Source organism: Triticum aestivum, chromosome 3B, assembly GCF_018294505.1.
Source record: "Triticum aestivum cultivar Chinese Spring chromosome 3B, IWGSC CS RefSeq v2.1, whole genome shotgun sequence".
Lineage (NCBI taxonomy): Eukaryota > Viridiplantae > Streptophyta > Magnoliopsida > Poales > Poaceae > Triticum > Triticum aestivum.
Window position 1 is genome coordinate 122,186,987 of NC_057801.1, and position 21,362 is coordinate 122,208,348.

Sequence of the window (21,362 nt, forward strand, 5' to 3'; positions counted from 1 at the left end):
GTGCGAGCTTAGGCATCGTCGTTGATCGACGAGGAGACCCCGGTGGCTGTAGCTGCAGATGCGACTAGCTGGACGGAGACGACGTTGGCCGATTGGCGTACGTCGGACTTGTCCAAGTGGCCATATGTGTTAATAATTTTATCGAAGAAAATACATAAAATAAATTACTAGTAGTACTGCAATTTGTGTGGCAACTGGCAAATGCCATGCATCGCGTCGCAGCCCACGACGAGTTCACCGTGCTTGGTCAACATTCAACACTCGATCTGTAACTTGGCTTGGCTTGACTGCTGCAACGCAACGGCCTTGGCCTTGAGAGTTGGATGGCGAGGCTGCCCGTACGATCCGTAACGTACGTACAAAAGCGTGTGAAGCCATGATGATCCACAAGCTGCTCACCTCCGTCCAATTCAACAGTGACCCCGGCTGGTCACCTTCTCACGGCTGACCCGTAAGTACACGCCGCGTGGCGCGGGCTGATCTGACCCGGACCCTGCCTGCCTGGGGCTTGTCGCGTCCACCTGACTAGGACCCCGACACGCATGGAGCTTCTACTACTACTCTTGCCAGTCCCCGATAGGTCGATGTCTCGGTATGCATATCGGGCCGGATTTCAGTACTTTTATTTTCTCCGAAGACGATTTCACCATTATTCACGCGCTCAAGGCGTCCATCCATCATGAGAACATCATTTTTTTTTTTTGCGAGTGCATCATGAGATCATCATAGCAGCTAGCATCTCAACTAAAGGTCGCAGTAATTCAACCCATGGACACCTGCTAGTGCTAGTACTATTATTTTTTGTTGTACTCCTAAATCAACAACAATTAATATGAATCGAAAGGATTTTTTTTAACTTTCTAAGCAGTGATGCGTGCTGAAAACAAAAGAAGCGGGGAAGGAGATAGTAGAAAAGAAAACTTGGAAATGGAAGATGGTCAGCGGCGTTTATCCATCCATCCATCCATCTGAAAACTCAAGGGGAAAGTACCTGGACAAGAGCCAGCTAAGCCCTTCCCTTTTCTACGTGGTACCAACGTGTATACAGCTACGTACGCAGAGATATACTTAGGGCGTGCTTGGAATCGGTGTAAGTAGATACATCCGGATTTAATTTACAAGTGTATATTACCGGCCGCAGCTTATTTTTCGCCCGGAGAAAAACGACGGCGGGAGGCGTGTATCATTTTACAGGGGTATTTACGATCCAAACGGTAGTACTCTAGTTGTGTACAGCATGCGGCACGACAGAGTAGAGCTAACCAACAAGCGGAGACAAAACACAAAAATGGCAAAAAGAAAAAGAAAAGAAAAGAGCTGTTCCCATGCGCAGCTGTCCGTGCGACGGAGTTAAAGCCTCCGCCATCACACCAAACCCGCCCCGTCAATCCCCCGCTGCTCAATCAGCCCCGAGCCGGCCCGGCGCGGTCGACGACGGCCGTATATATACCCGGCGCGCACAGCGACAGGCGGAGGCCGCCGACCCGAGAGAGACCCAGGGCACAAAAGGGAAGCAAAAGGGCCCCCGGGGACAGCGAGAGGTGTAGGCAGCAGCAGCAGCAGCAGCCGCAGCCAGCGGGGAGGCTGGTTGGTCGTCGCGGGCGGGGATGGAGAGCGAGATGTCGGACGCGCCCCCGGCGGCCGCGGCCGTCGCCGAGCCGCTCGCCGCCGTGGCGGAGGAGGGGGAGGGGGAGGGGGAGGCGTCCACCCTCACCATGGAGCGCGTCGCCGCCGCCAAGAAGTTCATCGAGAACCACTACCGCTCCCACATGAAGAACATCCAGGAGCGCAAGGAGAGGTACCGATCCGATCCCGCCCCCCCGCCTTCCCGCCTCCAATTTTAGCCGCCGCCGCTACGTTCGTCTCCGGTAGATCTCGCGCCCCGGAGCTCGATCGAGGGGTTTGAGCTCGGTTGGAGCGGCTCGAGCTCGGGGTTCTGGAGCTAGGGGTTTGTAGCTGCTAGATTTGGGGTGAATTTTGGGGTGGGTACCAAAATGTTCTCGGAGGAAGCGTGGCGTAAGGAGCGGTAGCTGTACTAGCCATGGTCATTGAGGATTTCTAGCGTGGTATGACCTCAAATGTTGCTTTAGATCCTCGAATTGTTATTTTTAGACAATGAGATTCTTGAATTAGTCGAGCTTGGCACGCAATTTGGGGTCGCAGTGGCCTGATTTAGCTCTGATGGATAAGTTGGGATGAGGAGAGTCCTTGGTTCTATAGGTGCTTCGGATCCTCATATTCTGCTCAATGCACCGAGCATAAATGGTTCTAATCACTGCATATGGTGCAGTTACTGCATTGTTCCACTTTTGGCGCGAAAAGCCGCTAAGCTGAGCTCATCATACTAGCAACTGCCTTGCTTAGTTGGATAGCGGGTTTGGAATATTACTGTTGCGATGGTTCTCGGATGATGACGATGCATGGATGCTACTACCGTGTATGTTTGTTTCGAGGTTGCGTCGCTATTTTGTTGTATGTGATATTTTGTTCTTGCGTGTATAATTAGAGTGTACAGTATGTCGGTTTTTATTAGTTTGCAAGCCAACAAACAAATGGTTGCCTTTATTATGTGACGGTTTTGTACCATCAATGTACTGTTCCAGATTCATGTGATCCTTTTATGAATGGGTGGTGGACACGTGGTCGATGACGTAGCGCATACATGCCATGTATTGATTATGCTAGTACTAATTGTCTAATTTAGCTTACTTGAAGCCAGATATGTACTACATAATAGCCATTTCAGTTTAGCATGAGTTTGTTAGAGCTAGGATCAAAGAACCCTGCTTCCCTTTCATCAGACATGTTTTAGGTGTGGACAACATTTGATTCTGCTAGTTGTTTGGAATGCTTCGTTTCTTCTCAGTGCACCATGCTGTTGGTCAAATTGCTGACACGTATGGTTCTGTTTTTTCCGCTGCAAACTGTTGAGCTAAGTTCATAGTACTGACTCACCCGCAAAAAAAAAGGGTTCATAGTACTGACTACTCCCTGCTTAGTTGGGCTATAAAATTTAGTGTCTTGCTGTTGTAAAGATTTTCTTGCAGGATAAATGCACAAAATTGACGTGAGGGAACACGACATGATTTTTCTGCATCAGCATGTTGTTTTACAAAGGTCAAACCGTCAAACAGTCTTGTTTCCCTATATGTTGGAAGTAAAATAACGTGATGAAACACAATGCAGAACATTAGATGAAAGAAGTTGATGTCCTATACCTTTTTTTAATGCAATGGCACACAGTGGGTATGTAATCACCAGCCATGGTGTTGAGGAATTCTAGTGTGGTATGACGTCAGATGTTGCTTTAGATTTTTGAATTATTATTTTTAGACAATGAGATCCTGGAATTAGTCAAGCTTGGCACACAATTTGGGGCTGCAGTGGCCGGATTTAGCTCTAGTGGATAAGTTGGGGTGAGCAGCACTTGACTCTGTACGTGCTTTGAAATCTCAGATTCTGCTCAATGCACCAAGTAAGAATGGTTCCAATCATGGGGTATGTAGCAGTTATTATACTGTTATATTTTTGGCATGAAAAGCCGTTAAGCTGAGCTCACCGTACTAGCTGCTGGCTTGCTTAGTTGGATAGTGGGTTTGGAGTGTTACTGTTGTGATGGTTCTCTGATGACGATGCATTGATGGCATACTATCATGTATGTTTTGAGATTGCGTTGGTATTTGTCTTATGTGGTATTTTGTTCTTGTGTGTATAATTAGATTGTATACAAGCCGTCAAATGTCTGCCTTTAATTAGGGTATATTACGTGATGGTTTTGAACTGTCAACGTGGAAACGTAGTCGATGACGTAGTGTATACATGCGATGTATTGAGTATGCTAGTACTAATTTAGCTTACTTGGAGTCAGGTATGTACATAATAACCATTTCAGTTTATTATGCATTTGTTAGAGCTAGGAGCCTAGGATCAAAACCCTGTTTCCCTTTTGTCAGACATGTTTTTGGTGTGGACACCATTTGATTCTGTTAGGTGTTTGGAATGCTTTGTTTCTGCTCAGGTGCACCATGCTGTTGGTCAAATTGCTGACACGGCGAGTTATGTTTTATTTTCACGCTGGAAACTGTTGAGCTAAGTTCATAGTACCGACTACTGCCCTGCTTAGTTGGGTTACGGGATTTATAGTTGCTGTTTTAAAGATTTTCTTGCAGGAGAAATGTACAAAACTGGTGGTGAGAAATCAACAACATGATTTTCTATTTTAGCATACATTATTGTACAAAGGTCAAACAGCCTTGTTTCCGTATATGTTGGCAGTAAAACAACACGATAAGCACAATGCAGAACATTAGATGAGAGTAGTTGATGACTTAATGCCATATACTTTCTTTAATGCAGTACATTAAGTTCAGGCCATCTATGTAACAGGGCATTTGTTTTTCATTTGTGGTCCTGTTATGTGTTAAATCTTTTATTAAAGCACACAGGGGTTATGTAATCACCAGCCTGGTCTTGTATTAACTCAAGCTGGGGATTGCATTTGTTGAGACATCAATCAATTTTAAATATTTGAATTTTGAAGTTTACCTGCATAAGTTTCAACTGTGAAAGCTTTCTACTGGTGTGTGACTTCCGTCATATTGATTATCCAGCTTGCTCATCTTTTGGCATTACAATTCCATTTTAAGCAGATTTGCCCCTCCCCAGATGATAATTTTGTTTGATTTTTGTCGGTTCCCAGCATCACATAACAAAATCCGATGTATTGCAGGCGTTTTAGACTGGAGCGGCAGCTAGCTACTTCTGAAGTTCCCAGGGAGCAGCAAATCAATTTAATAAAAGACCTGGAGAGAAAGGAAACTGAGTACATGAGACTTAAAAGGCACAAAATCTGCGTGGATGACTTTGAGCTGCTCACCATTATTGGGAGAGGCGCTTTTGGAGAGGTTCGCTCTTGCACATCTAGTTTCTGTTTTTCTGCACACACCTCCATCTGTGGCGTCACTACTAAATGACACATGTGTTTTTGCCAAAGAACTTGGCATGGCTCTAGACCATGGTACTATAAGTTTGTTGTTGTTGGTGATGCATTTACCTTCAAGTAGTTCTGTATGTCCAAAAAGATTTAAACTAGGGGAAGTGACAACTGTTTGTTGGAGCATAAACTCATTTGTGCTTTAAATCCTTTACTGACCTTCTTCTTGCTGTTTATAATTTATTATTACAATAGGTTCGACTGTGCCGGGAGAAGACCTCTGGCAACATATATGCAATGAAAAAACTGAAGAAGTCTGATATGGTTATCAGGGGTCAAGTAAGATATCCCCTATTTCTGGATATTTCATGTTTTCTGCTTCGTAGTTGCTCGTTCTATTGACCAATTTTTATGTTGAATGTACTTGATGGTTGTAAGTATTGATATTTACTATGGTGCTTCGCTATCTGTCAAAATTTTCTTCAACAAACTCTTGTTGCGTCTACGAGTGTATGTGGCGCTTTTGCAAGGGTTGTTTTATTTTTTCTCAAAATATGCAGTGCAGTGCGGATTTCTTTTCCATATCATATAGTTGCTTTTCACTGCAGCTTTTGTCACTGTTATGTCGAAAAGAAAACAGAAGTACAAATCGAATTTGCAATGCATGCTAATACATATTTATATGTATTAATATGTAGAAGCTTGTGTGTTTACCATTTAGCTGGCCTTCTTTTGAGTTTCTGAAAGAAGGCCAGCTAAATGGGTAACCTTTTTTTCAGTCTCCAAGGAATTCAAACTTGAACTTGCTAGAAACCAAAGGCTAGTGTATATGATAATCCTGTTTTGTTCTATCCCTAACTTTTTTTGTGTGAAGCCCGCAAATGTTCCACTCATTTTTCTCTTATCTAGTTTATTTGTCATGGGCATGTGATGATATCTTCAAAATATCTGTACATTTGTATCACTATCTTTGTTGGATTTACAATTTCTATAACATGTCTGTTAGGTGGAGCATGTTAGAGCAGAAAGAAACTTGATGGCTGAAGTTGCTAGTCACTGCACTGTGAAGCTATACTATTCTTTCCAAGATACTGAGTATCTTTACCTTATTATGGAGTACCTCCCTGGCGGTGATATCATGACCCTTCTCATGAGGGAAGATACCTTAACTGAACCCGTGGCTCGATTCTACATTGCTGAGACCATCCTTGCCATTGAGTCCATTCATAAGCACAACTACATCCACAGGTTACAAATATTTGATTTTAAAGACATCTAATTTAGTTTAACTCTATCATCTTTCTGATATATATATATTTGGTTTGCTATCATATGCAGAGATATCAAGCCTGATAATCTGCTTCTAGACAAGAATGGTCACATGAAGTTGTCGGATTTTGGGCTGTGCAAACCAATTGATTGTTCAAAGCTCTCAACCTTGAGCGAAGATGAACCCATGGGCGATGACAACCTGAAGGAGTCAATGGATGTCGACAGTTCACTCTCTGAAACTGCAAATGGTAGAAGGTGGAGAAGTCAACATGAACAACTTCAGCACTGGCAGATGAACAGAAGAAAACTGGTATGTCTGCTTTATAGTTAACATATCGTCATATCGATCATCTCATTGGTCCTGTATAATTCTTTTGCTTTCATGGTATCGCTTCTACACCCTTGTTGGAAAAAAAAAACAAGCGTGTGCATGCTCGATGTTTCTGTGGCAGTCTTTCTTACTACAAATGTATACTGATATTCAGGCATTCTCAACTGTTGGAACCCCAGACTATATTGCTCCAGAAGTTCTGCTAAAGAAAGGATATGGAATGGAATGCGATTGGTACAGCATGTTCAGACACCTTTTGTTCTATTTACTCTTTAGTTTAATAAATGTCTCATTATATTTTGTTTTGATCCATAGGTGGTCTTTGGGTGCAATAATGTATGAGATGCTTGTTGGGTATCCACCATTTTATTCCGATGATCCAATAACCACATGCAGAAAGGTTTGGTTTACTCAGCACATTTAGCTTAGTGTCCAATTCAAATTACCACTCATTGGTCGGGCTCACTTTTTTATTTGTAACATATCAGTAGTTCATTGAATGTTCTGTATGAATTATCTTCAGTTTAGGCTTATCATCGAAATTAGATTGCACTAATACTGAACAACTGATATATTTTTAGTTTAATTTAAAGTTCAAGCTGCAAGAACCTGAAGAAAGTATGCTGCAGCTGTATTGCTTATAAGCTTGCTCTACCAAAGCTTATGATATCAGTATTGTTATATATTAATTTTTTTGATTTGGTAGTGACAAAGTACCCACTTCTTGATCATGTTTTACTTCCAGTAAGTTTACGAAGACATAATTATTTTAAAGTTATTTCTTTATGATGTTTCTGCTATGATGTGTATTTCTAGATTGCCTTCTATGAGCATAATCAAGTGTAGTTGGACTTGGACCTGCATTTGTTCTATTAATGTGGTTAACATTTTTCATATACGACCACCCGAAGACATTTTATCCTCACTCTGCCAAATTTCTGCCTCTTTCTAGATTGTGCACTGGAGAAACCATGTGAAATTTCCAGATGATTCAAGGCTGTCTCCTGAGGCAAGAGATCTAATCTGCCGGTTATTATGTGATGTTGACCACAGGATTGGTGGTGCAGGGGCTGATCAAATAAAGGTAGTACCCACTGGCACACAAAAGAAATAACTAGTTAAATATAATTCTTGTTTTGTTAGTCTACCTGTGTTCAACATATCATTTTCTTCATCATTAGGCCCATCCTTGGTTCCGTGGAGTTGCATGGGATAAACTTTATGAAATGGAAGCAGCATTTAAGCCTCAAGTAAATGATGAATTGGATACACAAAATTTCATGAAGTTTGATGAGGTAAGTGTGTAATCCATTTATTGACAGTCCTCTCCTCTCCTGCCTGTGCAATTCAAACTTTGCCATTCTCCATCGAATATACTCCCTCCAAATAGGTCTCACTTTACAATTATAAGTGTCTGAGACACTTATTGACTAAAGTTTCTTGGATTCTGCGATTGATGACATTTATTTATAATCCACCAGCATTATTTGATTTTATATTATGTCTCTTTATTTGTATTACAACTTGCATCTGTTACGAACACTTACATTTGTGTATATCATATCAGGTGATCTCTGGTAGATATTATTTCAGATGTATAAGGGGTATTCATATACTATAATTTGAACGAAATAAGATCTACTACTACTTATACAAGCACGAGTTTGATGAATCCAAACGATCCCGACCTTTCAACCATCTACATCCAACGTCCCACACTGCTCCAATGATGTATCCATCACATCACCACAATTTGGAAACAACATTGGTTGCATTAATTGCAATTAATCTTGGAAAAATCATTAATTGCAATTGATTTTAGGAATATTGTTCATTTTAAAATTATAGTCGTAGAAAGATTACATGATTGCCTCTCAAAATTATAGTCGGAGGGAGTACTATCAAATTGTATGTGTGTTGCACATGCACAATTACTACTACTGCATCGTAAATTAATAAAATAAAGAAGTGATTATTATTTCAAAATTTAATTTTTAAATAAGGAATAAATCATGTATACATCTAAACAACATTTTCTTGAAGGGGAGCCTTGGCGCAGTGGTAAAGCTGCTGCCTTGTGACCATGAGGTCACGGGTTCTAGTCCTGGAAACAGCCTCTTACAGAAATGTAGGAAAGGCTGCGTACAATAGACCAAAGTGGTCGGACCCTTCCCCGGACCCTGCGCAAGCGGGAGCTACATGCACCAGGCTGCCCCTATCTAAACAACATTTTCTTAAATCTAAGCATCCCTTTCAATCCAAGCAAACTTTAATGAATCCAAGCAACCTTTTGTAATCCAAGCAAGCTTTTCATAAATTCAAGCAACCAAACTGTTAGTTTGAATTTTTTTGGCAATGTTCAGATGAATTTCATGTTCTCTGCATTGAAATGCTGTTTATTTTATTTTCATGTTTTGTTTTCACCCTGTGAATTACATCCCTACAACTTAATGCTTGTTTCTGCGCTGCAGATGGATAATAGCCCTCCAGCAAGAACAGGTTCTGGGCCATCAAGAAAGGTACGCACTTTGAGGTTCATAAACTAGCGTAATAGCATTTGTAATGTTTGCATTGGCATTTTCATCTTAATTTACTATGCACAACGATGAATTGTTTCCTTGAGTTACATTCCATCAAATTGTAATTATGTCAGGCTCACTGTTTGATAGAGCAAGATATGTTTGAGATAGGATTAGCCATATCTTTCTTTATTTCTGTGTAATAGAAGTACAAAACACTTCATTTGAGTATCAAATACAAGTCACTTATGTGTTTCAAGACCTGTTTAACCATTAGGCCGTTCCACTATGCATATATCTGTGATAGACCCAGGTTTCTCATGAGTTGTATATCTACTGCTTACTGGTATTTATAACTTTGTTGTAGTAGTTCAAAGTTCAAATTATCTGCCCTTATTGTTATTTTTTGTGTATCTTATGTATATTTTTTGGTACATACAGGCGAAGCTGAATTCAAAAGATCTCAGCTTTGTGGGGTATACATACAAAAACTTTGATGCTGTGAAAGGATTAAAACATGCAGGTTTGTGTCTTTGACATGATTTTATATATTGTGAAATATGGTCGGATTGCAAGTATGGATTTCTTTTCTAGTGTTATTGGCATTTTTCTCATAGCATACTCATTATGTTCTGTAAACTGATAAATGACGGTTTTTCATAGCATAAACATGCTATTAGGTAGCTTCATCACTTCATGAAAAATGACCAGTATCTAAGTGACATACACGCGTTTATAATCCTTTGTTGTTTCTAAATGTATAAATGTTTGCAGATATGCAAAGGAGCTCATCGCTAACAAGGCCCTCTATTGGTGCTATATTCGGTAACAAATTCTGCCAAAGTCGTGTATTCATTGCGATAACTGCCCTCTCTCTGCTTTATCTTATTCGTAATTCCTCATCTCAGGATCAAATGGCATGGAGTCATCGAGAGAACCAAATGGAAAGGACACACACATGCACACCTTTTCTTCCGGGGATCCGATGAGTCCATAACCCGGCGTGGTTCTGTTTGTTGCTGAGATTTTTCTAAACTAAATTAGCATGCAAACGACTGAATGAAGTGGCTTCGTCTGGACAACCTGCTTGTTTTTAGCCAGGTTTCTGCCCTATTAAATCGTTGGCGAGCAGTTTGTAGAAATCCAAGAAAGCTTCTAGCTGTAAAATAGTATGCTAAGGACTAATGGTCCATCCACCGGTGGGCTCGTCGTGTTTGGTGTAGCGTGTTCCGACCAAGTGGAGATGGGCATGTTTGGGAGGGCTGGCTGCCCAGGTTGGCAGAGCAAATTGCTGCCTTCTCTTGTGGCAGTTCCTGGTCCGCTAACATTTGATCATGGAAGCGAAATAAGGTGGTAATTGAGGCAGGCTAAGCTATTGTTGTTGGTGGTGTTTGATACATATGTACCAGGAGATTTCCATTCAGAGACATGGCCCTTGGTCAATGGTCTCCCGTTGCAGAAATGCCTAATTTTTGTTTACTGTATTGTTCGCCAGTTATATTTGAACATTGAACTATATTTTGATGGAAGTGTCCCTTATTTTGTTTCCGCAACAACCATATGCAAGAACTGAATGCAGTGAGGGTGATTATTTCACAGACTTCTATAATTATCTTTGTTCTCGAGGACGGCGATGTGTTGAGCAAAAGAAAAAGATGTATTCAAGAGCAATGTCGAAGCACAAAATTTATGTTTTTAACATAGGCCGCACAACTCATTTTTTATCAATGATGAAAACATACAATATTTTCTTGAGTGTGAATTACATTATTTTTCAAGTGTTTCAAACATTTCTTATCGGCGACGACTAGACAAACTATTGGAGAAGTTTGCGTACGTATTTGTGTCCAACTCTGATGGGACACAAAACATTTGAACCTTACATAAGTCGAGCTACAAAACATTCAAACTATAGAAGGCGCTAAGCACATGAATGCAATGAATATGTGTTAAAAATCAGATCTAGCTACTGCTGCCAAGACAGGCGACTTGTTCTGAATTACAATCATTTACACAAGCACACACCTGGCAAGCACTATTAGTGTTGTACCGCCAGTTTCGATCCTACAGTTTTCTGTAATTTGCTACCAAACAGTGACCACTTCCGCATAATCTGTACATGAAGCCATCTCAAAATTTGAAGAGCACATCCCATAGAGACTATGGTTGAAATCTATTCCTTTGCTTTCCCAAGGCTGAAGGGGGCAATGGCAAGCAATTATGCTTTCGAGTTGAGCAATCAACCCAATCAACAGAGCCCCGACTACTTGATCTAGCATGAGCAAACCATCAAAACCCTAGAAACCACGCCTCCCTCTTCCAACCCGAACTTCAGAATCAATCCATCAACCATCGCTACTTGGCGAATCACGAAGTCACCTGGGCAACCACAACTCAAACGCAAAACGACTCAACAATGCGCTCCCACAGACCCATCGCTCGGCTTGGCGAACCGCTGCAACGCGAAATTTACCTTGAATGCTTGTATTTGGCCACGGCGGGAACTACGAGACAGGGTCGAGGGAGTCGGACGGGGGTCGCAGAGCGGTGTGAGGCGTGGAGGAAGGGAGGCAGGCTGGGGTGAATTGAACTACTCACCGCGCTACATGTCAAACTATTTAGCACATGGTACTCGACCGACCGCAAACCAGTTTAGTGATCTCATCTTCTTGTTGTATCGTAGTGAGCTAGCTATATCTTTGTGTGAATACCATTTTCCATCTTTAGGGAAGCAGACCAATGTAGGAAATAAATGATCTCCAAATCATGTGGTTGTTGTATCTTAGTCAGCTCCTTATGGTCCAAGTGCAATTCCATTTATTTTTTCAGAAAACATGATGTTTTGATTATGGATGCAATCTCTTGTACAACATTGAAATTGTTCTTCAGAGTAGTAGTTATACATTGGAAGCAAGGCGGGACACAACGACCAGACAAACTACTAGAGAAGCTTTAGCCTAAAACTAATTATTGCCGAACTCTAACAGGACACAAAACAAGAGCAAATTCGGAGCAAAAAATTTATGTTTTAACATAGGCCGCACGACTCTTTTTTTTCAATGATGAAAACGTACAATATTTTCTTGTGTGTGAATTACATTACTTTCAATTGTTTTAAATATTTCTTATAACATTGTATTTTTTCACCTGGTTGCAACCTTGAAGAGTTGAATTACCACTTTTAAACATATAGTGCCTACAAGGGAGGCGGTGGCGATGAGCAAACCACCGAAGAAGTTTTTGCCTAAGTTATCTGTGTCCAATTCTCACGGGACACATATTACATTTGAACTCTACATGGGTCGAGCTACGAAACATTCAAGACCTAGAAGGTGCTAAGCCAGTCGGACGTGAACTTGCACCATGTCTGATTGCTCTTCCCAGCCCACGCTGCCATCCATGTTGGCAAGTCCCCTACTCCACCACCGGTAGGTGAGTAGGACACCAGGAGAAAGAGCCATGCCGCCTGTCGTCAGACCTGAAGCCGAACAAGTTCCGCCACAGTGAATCCACGGTGATCAACCGTAAGAGGTACATGCACTTCATGGGGACTGTGGCGTGGAGGCGGGCAACTGCATCGTGGTTTGGGCATTATGGAGGTCGCCTGAGTGACGTCTATGCTTTCTAATCATACGAGGGACAACGGCCGCCTGGAGACTCACAGAGTATGTAGTTCCTCTCACTAGGATCTTATCCTCATGTCAAACTGTTCTAGCACATGGTACTCGACCGATCGTAAACCAGTTTAGTGATATCATCTTCTTGTTGTATCATAGTGAGCTAGCTATCTCTTGATGTGAGTATCATTTTCCATCTTTAGGGAAGCAGATCAATCTAGGAAAGAAATGATCTCCAAATCACGTGGTTGTTCTATCTTTGTCAGATAGTTATCCTTATAGTCCAAGTACAATTCCATCCTTTTCATAAAACATGATGTTTGAATTATGGATGCAATCTCTTGCATAACATTGAAATTGTTCTTTTAGAGTACGAATTATATATTAGGCGCAAGGTGGGCGACGATGACTAGACAAACTAAGAAGATTTTGCCTAAAACTAATTCATGTCCAACTCTAACTGGACACAAAACATTCGAACCCTAGAAGGTGCTAAGGCAGTAAGACATGAATTTGATGGAGATATGCCCTAGATGCAATAATAAAGTTGTCATTATTATATTTCCTTATTCATGATAAAGGTTTATTATTCATGTAGAATTGTATTGACCGAAAACTTAAATACATGTGTGGATACATAAACAAATACCGTGTCCCTAGTGAGACTCTACTAGACTAGCTCGTTGATCAAAAGATGGTTAAGGTTTCCTAACCATCGAGATGAGTTTTCATTTGATAACGGGATCACATTCTTAGGAGAATGATGTGATGGACAAGACCCATTCGTTAGCATAGCATATGATCGTTCAGTTTATTGCTACTGCTTTGTTAATGTCAAATACATGTTTCTTCGACCATGAGATCATGCAACTTCCGGACTCCGGAGGAATGCCTTGTGTGCCATCAAACGTCACAACATAACTGGGTGATCATAAAGGTGCTCTACAGGTATCCCCGGAGGTGTATGTTGAGTTGACCTGGATCAAAACTGGGATTTTTCACTTAGTATGACGAAGATGTATCTCTGGGGCCCTCTCGGTAATACATCATCACAAGAAGCTTGCAAGGAAAGTGACTAAGGAGTTAGTTACAGGATGATGTATTACAGAACGAGTAAAGAGACTTTCCAGCAACGAGACTAAACTAGGTATGGAGATACCGACGATCGAATCTCGGACAAGTAACATACCGACAGACAAAGGGAACTACGTATGTTGTCATAAAGGTTTGACCGATAAAGATCTTCATGGAATATGTAGGAACCAATATGGACATCCAGGTCCCGCTATTGGTTATTGACCAGAGAAGCGTCACAGTCGTGTCTACATCATTCTCGAACTCGAAGGGTCTGCATGCTTAACGTTCGTTGACGATATAGTATTATATGAGTTATGTATGTTGCCGAATGTTGTTCGGAGTTTCGGATAAGATCACGGACATGACGAGGAGCTCCGAAATAGTTTGGAGGTAAAGATTGATATATGGGATAATAGTGTTTGGTCTCTGAAAGGGTTCCGGAATTCACCGGAAGGGGTTTTAGATGTTTTCCGAAATGTTTGGGTACGAGAACACTTTATTTGGTCCAAGGGGTAAAGCCCACAAGGCTTTAGGAAGGTGCAAAAGGAGTTTTGCCAAGGCCAGGGGCCAGACGCCAGGGACCCTGGCGTCTGGGGCGAGACACCAAGGATCTTGGTGTATGGTCCCGAAGTATCAGAAGGACTCTTGCCTTGCATGCCAAACCAACTTTGAGGAGGCTCTTTCTCCAAGAAACGACCCCAGGGCTCAACATATATATAAATAGAGGGTCAGGGCTAGCACCCGGAACACATCAAGATTCACCAAGCCATGTGCCGGCAACCCCGCCCCCTCTAGTTTATCCTCCATCATAGTTCCCGGTGTGCTTGGCGAAGCCCTACGGAGATTGTTCTTCACCACCACCGTCACCATGCCGTCGTGATCCCGGAACTCATCTACTACTTCGCGCCTCTTGCTGAATCAAGAAGGCGAGGACGTCATCGAGCTGAACGTGTGCTGAAGCGGAGGTGCCGTACATTCGGTACTTAACCGGGACGGATCGTGAAGGTGTACGTCTACATCAACCGCGTTGATAAATGCTTTCGCTTAGCGATTTTCAAGGGTATGAAGATGCTCTCCCCCTCTCGTAGCTATGCATCTCCATGGGTAGATCTTGCGTGTGCGTAGAAATTTTTTATTTTCAATGCAACGTTCCCCTACAGAATTCACGCCTGCTTCCTCGTCCTGGCCTGTGCCACCGGCTGCCTTTGTAACGCTCTCCCATCTAGATTGTGGTGTGTGGCTTCGACTTCCACAAATCGGTAGGTGAGGAGGATTTGCGGGGAAAGGACCAACCCACCGCTGTACCTGGGGTGCCGGTGTCCATCACTTCAACAATGATGGGGGATGCAACCAGTCGTCGAAACTTAAGGGAACAGGTTCCACCATAGCTACTCCACGGTGATCAACGGTAGGAGGTAGATGCACTTCATGGGGGACTATAGCCTGGAGGTGGGCGACTGCGTCGAGGCCTAGGCATTCTCGCAGCTGCCTGAGTGCCTCCAATGATTTCTGATCGCCAAGAGGGACGACGTCTGGTCATGCATCACGTGGGCAACGATGGATGCTTGAACACATCAATATTTTCCATCCCCCGCGTCCCTCTCGAAAGCAACACAGGGGAACCCTAGCCGCCCCCATCACCGGCCATCCTCCACCCTCTCCTCCCCTCGCCTCCATTGAGAGCCACTACTGGGCAGTGCCGGTGGCGACGGGGCTTCTCCCATGGTGCAGCTTCCCTTCTTCCTCGCGGCGGCTTAGTTGCTCCCGGGGGACTTGGTGGCGCGGCACTTCGAAGTTTCGGCGGCGGCTCGCTTTGCAGCGGGGTGGAGGGCCTGTCCCCGTCTGGTGGTGCCGCCTACACAACGGCTGCGGCCTACGGCTCTTGACCCCAGATTGGATCTGGGTGGTGCCCGACCTGGTTGTGGCTGCCTATCAGGCGTGGTGGCGGCGAGTCTCGCGGCCTCTGGGCATCGTGGAGGTGCCGGCGATGGCGTGTGCTCAGCCTGGTGGTGGCGGCGGCCGTGCACGGGAGTTGGATTCCTTCGAACAGATCTAGGTGAAAACTTGCATTCGGCTACTGCCAAGGCCGACAGTGGCGGCGCTATCTGCGTCGTCCCCTTTTGGAAGGCATCGCCATGGAGAAGTTCAAGGACACTCTCTGATACCTCCAGGGGAAACCCTAGATCGGATGATCGGATGACAGCGGCGCTCTAGTGTTGTTCCTCCCTTGGGGGCGTCATTTTTGGAGGTACGCACGTGATCGAGGGACCAGAGGATGGATTCTTTGGTGGAGCGGTGCGTCATCTCACACACTGATGGCGGCAGGATCTCGGCGGCATGGTGTTGTGGTGACTCGTCATCCGATGCATGGAGATGGACTCACGCAGGAGGAGGAGGCTGTCTGGCGTCATGGTGGCGTCGATGGCAGAGAGGCCTGGCAAGGTCGATGCATCAATTCTGCTCTGAGGATGGATCGATGGAAGATGGAAGTGACGACCCTCGCAGCATGCGGTGCTCACTGGGAGTGTGTCAGACTGAGGTGTGACCCAATCCAGGTAGTGGCTTGGACGGGGCATCCGGCTTTAGATGTTAGGCTTTGGTGCGATGTTTGTTTGGTATTAGGCCCGGACATTTGGCACACCTTCATCAAGGGGATAGGAGTAGCAACAGAGTTGCCAAGATGGTGGCTTCAGGCTTATTGATGTATCATTTTGTATGGTCTTTGGAAATAACTAATAAAATGATTGTATGCATCATCCAGATGCAGAGGCCGGGGGTACATGCTCCTTTTCTTAAAAAAGGGGGACGACGTCTGCCTAGAGACTCAGAGAGTATGTAGTTCATCTCGCAATGATTTTATACTAATGTCAAACTGTCTAGCACATGCTACTCAATCAACCACAAATCAGTCCAATGATCTCATCTTGTTGTTGTATTATAGCGAGCTAGATGTCTCTTTGTGTGAGTACCATTTCCGTATTTAGGGAAGCAGACCAATCTAGGAAAGACATGATCTCCAATTCATGTGGTTGTCGTAACTTAGTCAACTCCTAATGGTCCGAGTACAATTTCATCTTTTTTGGAAAACATGATGTTTTGATTATAGATGCAATCTCTTGTACAACATTGAAATTGTTCTTCAGACTACGAGTTATATATTGGGTGAAAGCCAGGCGACGACGACTAGAAAAATACTAGTTAAGTTTTTGGCTAGAACTAATTCATGTCCAACTCTAACGGAACACAAAATATTCGACCCTAGAAGTTGCTAATCAGTCAGACATGATAGTGCCATGCCTGCTTTTTCATCTCGGCCCGTCCTAACGACCGCCTCTGCAACTCCCACTTAGACAAGATCATGGCATGCGGCTTCGACTCCACCGACCGCTAGGTGAGGAGTATCCACACGGAAAGGGCCAAGCCAACAATGTACCTAGAGGTTCCGGTGTTCGTCACGTGAGCAGTGATGAGGGATGCAGCCTGACGTTGGACCTGAAGCCAAACAAGTTCCACCATAGTGACTCCATGGTGGTTAACGGCGAGAGGTACATGCACTTCATCAGGGGCTATGGCCTGGAGGTGCGCGACTGCGTCGAGGTCTGGGAATTCTGGCGGAAACCTGAGTGTCGTCTACGCTCTTGATCGCCAAGAGAGATGACGTTTGCCCCGAGACTCAGACAGTATGTGGTTCCTCTTGCTGGGATCTTATACTACATGGGAAACTGTCTAGCAGATGGTACTCAATCGACCGCAAACCAGTTTAGTGATACCATCTTATGATTGTATCATATTGATCCAGCTGTCCCTTGGTGTGAGTACCATTTCCATCTTTTGGAAGCAGACCAATCTAGGAAGAAATGATCTCCAAATAATGCGGTTGTTGCATCTTAGTCAGCTAGCTATCCTAATGGTCCAAGTACAATTTCATCTTTTTCATAAAACATGATTTTTAAATTATGGATGCAATCTCGTATAACATTGAAATTGTTCTTCAGAGTATGACTTATACATTGGGCGCAAGGCGGGCAACGAAGACTAGACAAACTACCATAGAGATTCTGCCTAAAATCAATTCATGTCTGAAAGCACATTTGCTCCCTTGGTGGTTTTGATAATTAATGTCAACATACATGTTTTGGGATAACATCTTTATCTAATATATTTTAGATAAGTTACAGTGGCATGGCAAGGATATGAGGATATGGACCCCTTCAAAATGCTAAGGAGAAGAATTGGCAAAACTCCAAGCCTCTTCATTTTTGGTTAAGTGATCCAAGATCACATTGAGTCCATAGGAAAGCCAATACTATTAAAATGGAATGAGGTTTTGATCATGACTCAATTGCTCAAGTGCTTAGTGACATTGCTCCAAAAATCCTCAAACACTTCTCCACATCACATCTGTCCAAAAACCTAAAGTATCATCTCGGTCCCACCGAAAATCTATATCACATACTCACCGAGTTGATCACACACACTGCCTAAGCCAAACCCTAGTGCGGGAGTCCTGGATTAGGGGGTATACGGACAGCCGGACTATATACTTTGGCCGGACTGTTGGACCGTGAAGATACAAGACTCAAGATTGTCCCGTGTCCGGATGGGACTCTCCTTTGCATGGAAGACAAGCTTGGTGATCCAGATATTAGATTTCCTTCTTTGTAACCGACTCTATGTAAACCCTAGCCCCCTCCGGTGTCTATATAAACTGGAGGGTTTGGTCCGTATATGGACGATCACAACAATCATAATCATCATAGGCTAGCTTCTAGGGTTTAGCCTCTACGATCTCGTGGTAGATCAACTCTTGTAATACTCATATCATCAAGATCAAACAAGCAGGAAGTAGGGTTTTACCTCCATCGAGAGGGCCCGAACCTGGGTAAAACATTGTGCCCCTTGCCTCCTGTTACCATTAGCCTTAGACGCACAGATCGGGACCCCCTACCCGAGATCCGCCGGTTTTGACACCGACATTGGTGCTTTCATTGAGAGTTCCTCCGTGTCGTCGCTGCAAGGCCCGATGGCTCCTTCAATCATCAACAACACGGTCCAGGGTGAGACTTTTCTCCCCAGACAGATCTTCATGTTCGGCGGCCTCACACTACGGGCCAATTCTCTCAGCCATCTGGAGCAGATCAACAGCTACGCCCCTGGCCATCAGGTCAGGTTCGAAAACTTGAATGACACGGCCGATGCCCACGAAGACTTGATCTTCGGCAGATTCAGGCCTACGCTAGGAACGCCGAACAGTCACGACGAGCATGGCTTAGACCTGCTGTCGGACAATACTCGGGATATCGCGCGTGCAGGAGCCCCGGACCTAAATCCGGGGCAGATTGCGTCATCCGAGGACGGGTGGATGGACCCTGCCCCGGAGGTCGCACACTCATCGGCGGTAGAGCCAAACACGGACTTCATCCCCAAGGAAGCCTGTGTCTCCGGACCCCTGGACTTGTGTCCGGCTGTAGGTCCCATACCGCGCGCCCCCGAGCCCGCCGATTCTGGCTGGGCTCTAGTAATGGAATTTGCCGCTGCGAATATCTTCCATCACTCGCCCTTTGGCGACATGCTGAACTCATTAAAGTCTCTCTCCTTGTCAAGAGACTCTTGGCCGAACTATGTCTGGCCCAAGGGGGAAGAAGGCAACAAGGGAATTCGTTGCCCACCCACCACCCACTTCATAGCCACGGTCGATGATTTAACCGACGTGCTTGATTTTGACTCCAAAGACATCGACAGTTTGGACGCCGATGTAGGAGATGAACAGGAATCATCGACCATGGGGCGATGGATAGCCACCTCCTAATACGATATATATATGGTGGACACTCCAAAAGAAACCAAGGGCGACCAAGCAATGGAGGATAACCCCTCAAGGAAGAAGGCAAAGTATGAACGTCATCAGCAACGCCCCAAGCCCCGCCACAACAATATCGACACAGGAGTCAAAAACAATCCAGATGGTGCCAAAGATAAATACAATCCCGATCAGCCTGCCTTTGAGCAGGCCGTACAGGCGACGGACGAATACTGGGAGGAGGAAAATTATGTGCCCCCCTCTGAAGATGAGGTGAGCCTCGGCGATGACGAATTCGACGTGCCTGAGGATCCCGCAGAGCAAGTTCGCTTTAAGCGACATCTTATAGCCACGACGAAAAGCCTGATAAAGAAGCAACAACAGCTCAAAACTGATCAAGATTTGCTCACAGATAGATGGACCAAGGTCCTGGCAACCAAGGAGTACGGACTCGACCGCCACACCAAGGGGCACATAAAGCACAATTTGCTACCTCAACCTGAGAAGGAGGTCCTAAAGCCCACACGCCGACGACAATATACCATGGTCCGGGGCAATACGTAGGAAACGCGAGGCAACATCCACAAACCTCTACGAAATAGACATAAGCGTCACCAAAATAATAACGACGGTCAAGACAAGGGAGTGGGTGCCGAATTCCGCGAACCCCATTCCAGTCAACGGAAATAGAACAGCTCAGGTCCATTCGGCCCGCGCAGCATACTCGACCAACCATGTCAAATTCACGGCACCCCTAGAGTGGCGGCCAAGCATACCAATAGAGAGTGCCAGATCCTCAAAACCAAACGGCCGGTCGAACGCCGGAAACAATGAAAGGATGTCTCAAACAACGAGAAGCCCAGACCACCAAATATGGCGAGGTCAAAGGAAGATCCCCCATAGCACAAAAATACGGCCGACCATCTCCGAAAAATCGACCGTCAGGACAATACCAACCATAGCAACTTAATTGCACTTACTATCAACCGAATAGTTTGTGGGTTCTATCTCACATGAGCCCCTATGGGCATAAACAATAGCTCAAACTCGCCGCGCTAGGACAAAATTTGCTAGATAGGTGTTGACCACTCGAGTATCAAAACCCATTAATAAACATCTTCTAACAGATGTCATCCCAGATGTAAATGCCAAGTTTTACAGGCCCATCACCCTGGAGGTTGTTTTCGGATAACCAAACAAATACCACGCCAAAGAATAAGTCTTTGGCATTGTCCCCTTATACAATAACTACCATATACTATCGGGATGAACTGCGTTGACTAGACTCAACGGGGTACAACATAAGGCCAAACACACATGACACAGTCACGATTATGGGCAAGGCCGAACTCCATCCTTAGAGTGGAAATTATACCGCCGCTGGGATAGCGAGTGGTGCCCGCTTACCGAATATCGATTCGACAGCCAACTACCCGGACACCAACTACGGAGTCCGAGCTACTTTACGGCATGATACCTTGGCTCGACCAGGCTCCGATCGGACACACATGTGACATATAACTGCCTCTGAACATTTGTCTCTACAGACTGACTTTTTCGCAGAAAAGGACTGGCAAAATGGAATCCGCTCGGACGAGCAAGGCGTGAACACATAAGTAGCCTCCCCCCGTCAAAGGAGACAATCCGAACACACTTAGGATCCGCACACCGCCTCCTCCAGTCCGGCCACGACAGGTTCCGCCAGCACACCTCTTTTTATAAGCATAAGCCGTACTCATATGCATAGACATGTCACTCTACTACAATATGTAGACTTGAATAACACTCACCGGCCGCTGTTCCTCATTGACGC

At 44.4% G+C, this 21,362-nt stretch overlaps 1 protein-coding gene across 1 annotated transcript; it reads left to right on the top strand.

The window, feature by feature from the left end:
• Positions 1 to 1,398: 1,398 nt before the first annotated feature.
• On the top strand, positions 1,399 to 10,608 carry LOC123068936 (serine/threonine-protein kinase tricornered). Its single transcript, XM_044491632.1, has 13 exons — positions 1,399 to 1,798; positions 4,730 to 4,904; positions 5,189 to 5,272; positions 5,940 to 6,181; positions 6,272 to 6,515; positions 6,691 to 6,770; positions 6,852 to 6,936; positions 7,489 to 7,620; positions 7,718 to 7,831; positions 9,008 to 9,055; positions 9,497 to 9,578; positions 9,830 to 9,880; positions 9,964 to 10,608. Exons 1-13 carry the CDS (start codon positions 1,608 to 1,610, stop codon positions 10,050 to 10,052), a joined length of 1,617 nt encoding a protein of 538 aa, XP_044347567.1. The 5' UTR covers positions 1,399 to 1,607; the 3' UTR covers positions 10,053 to 10,608.
• Positions 10,609 to 21,362: the final 10,754 nt, after the last annotated feature.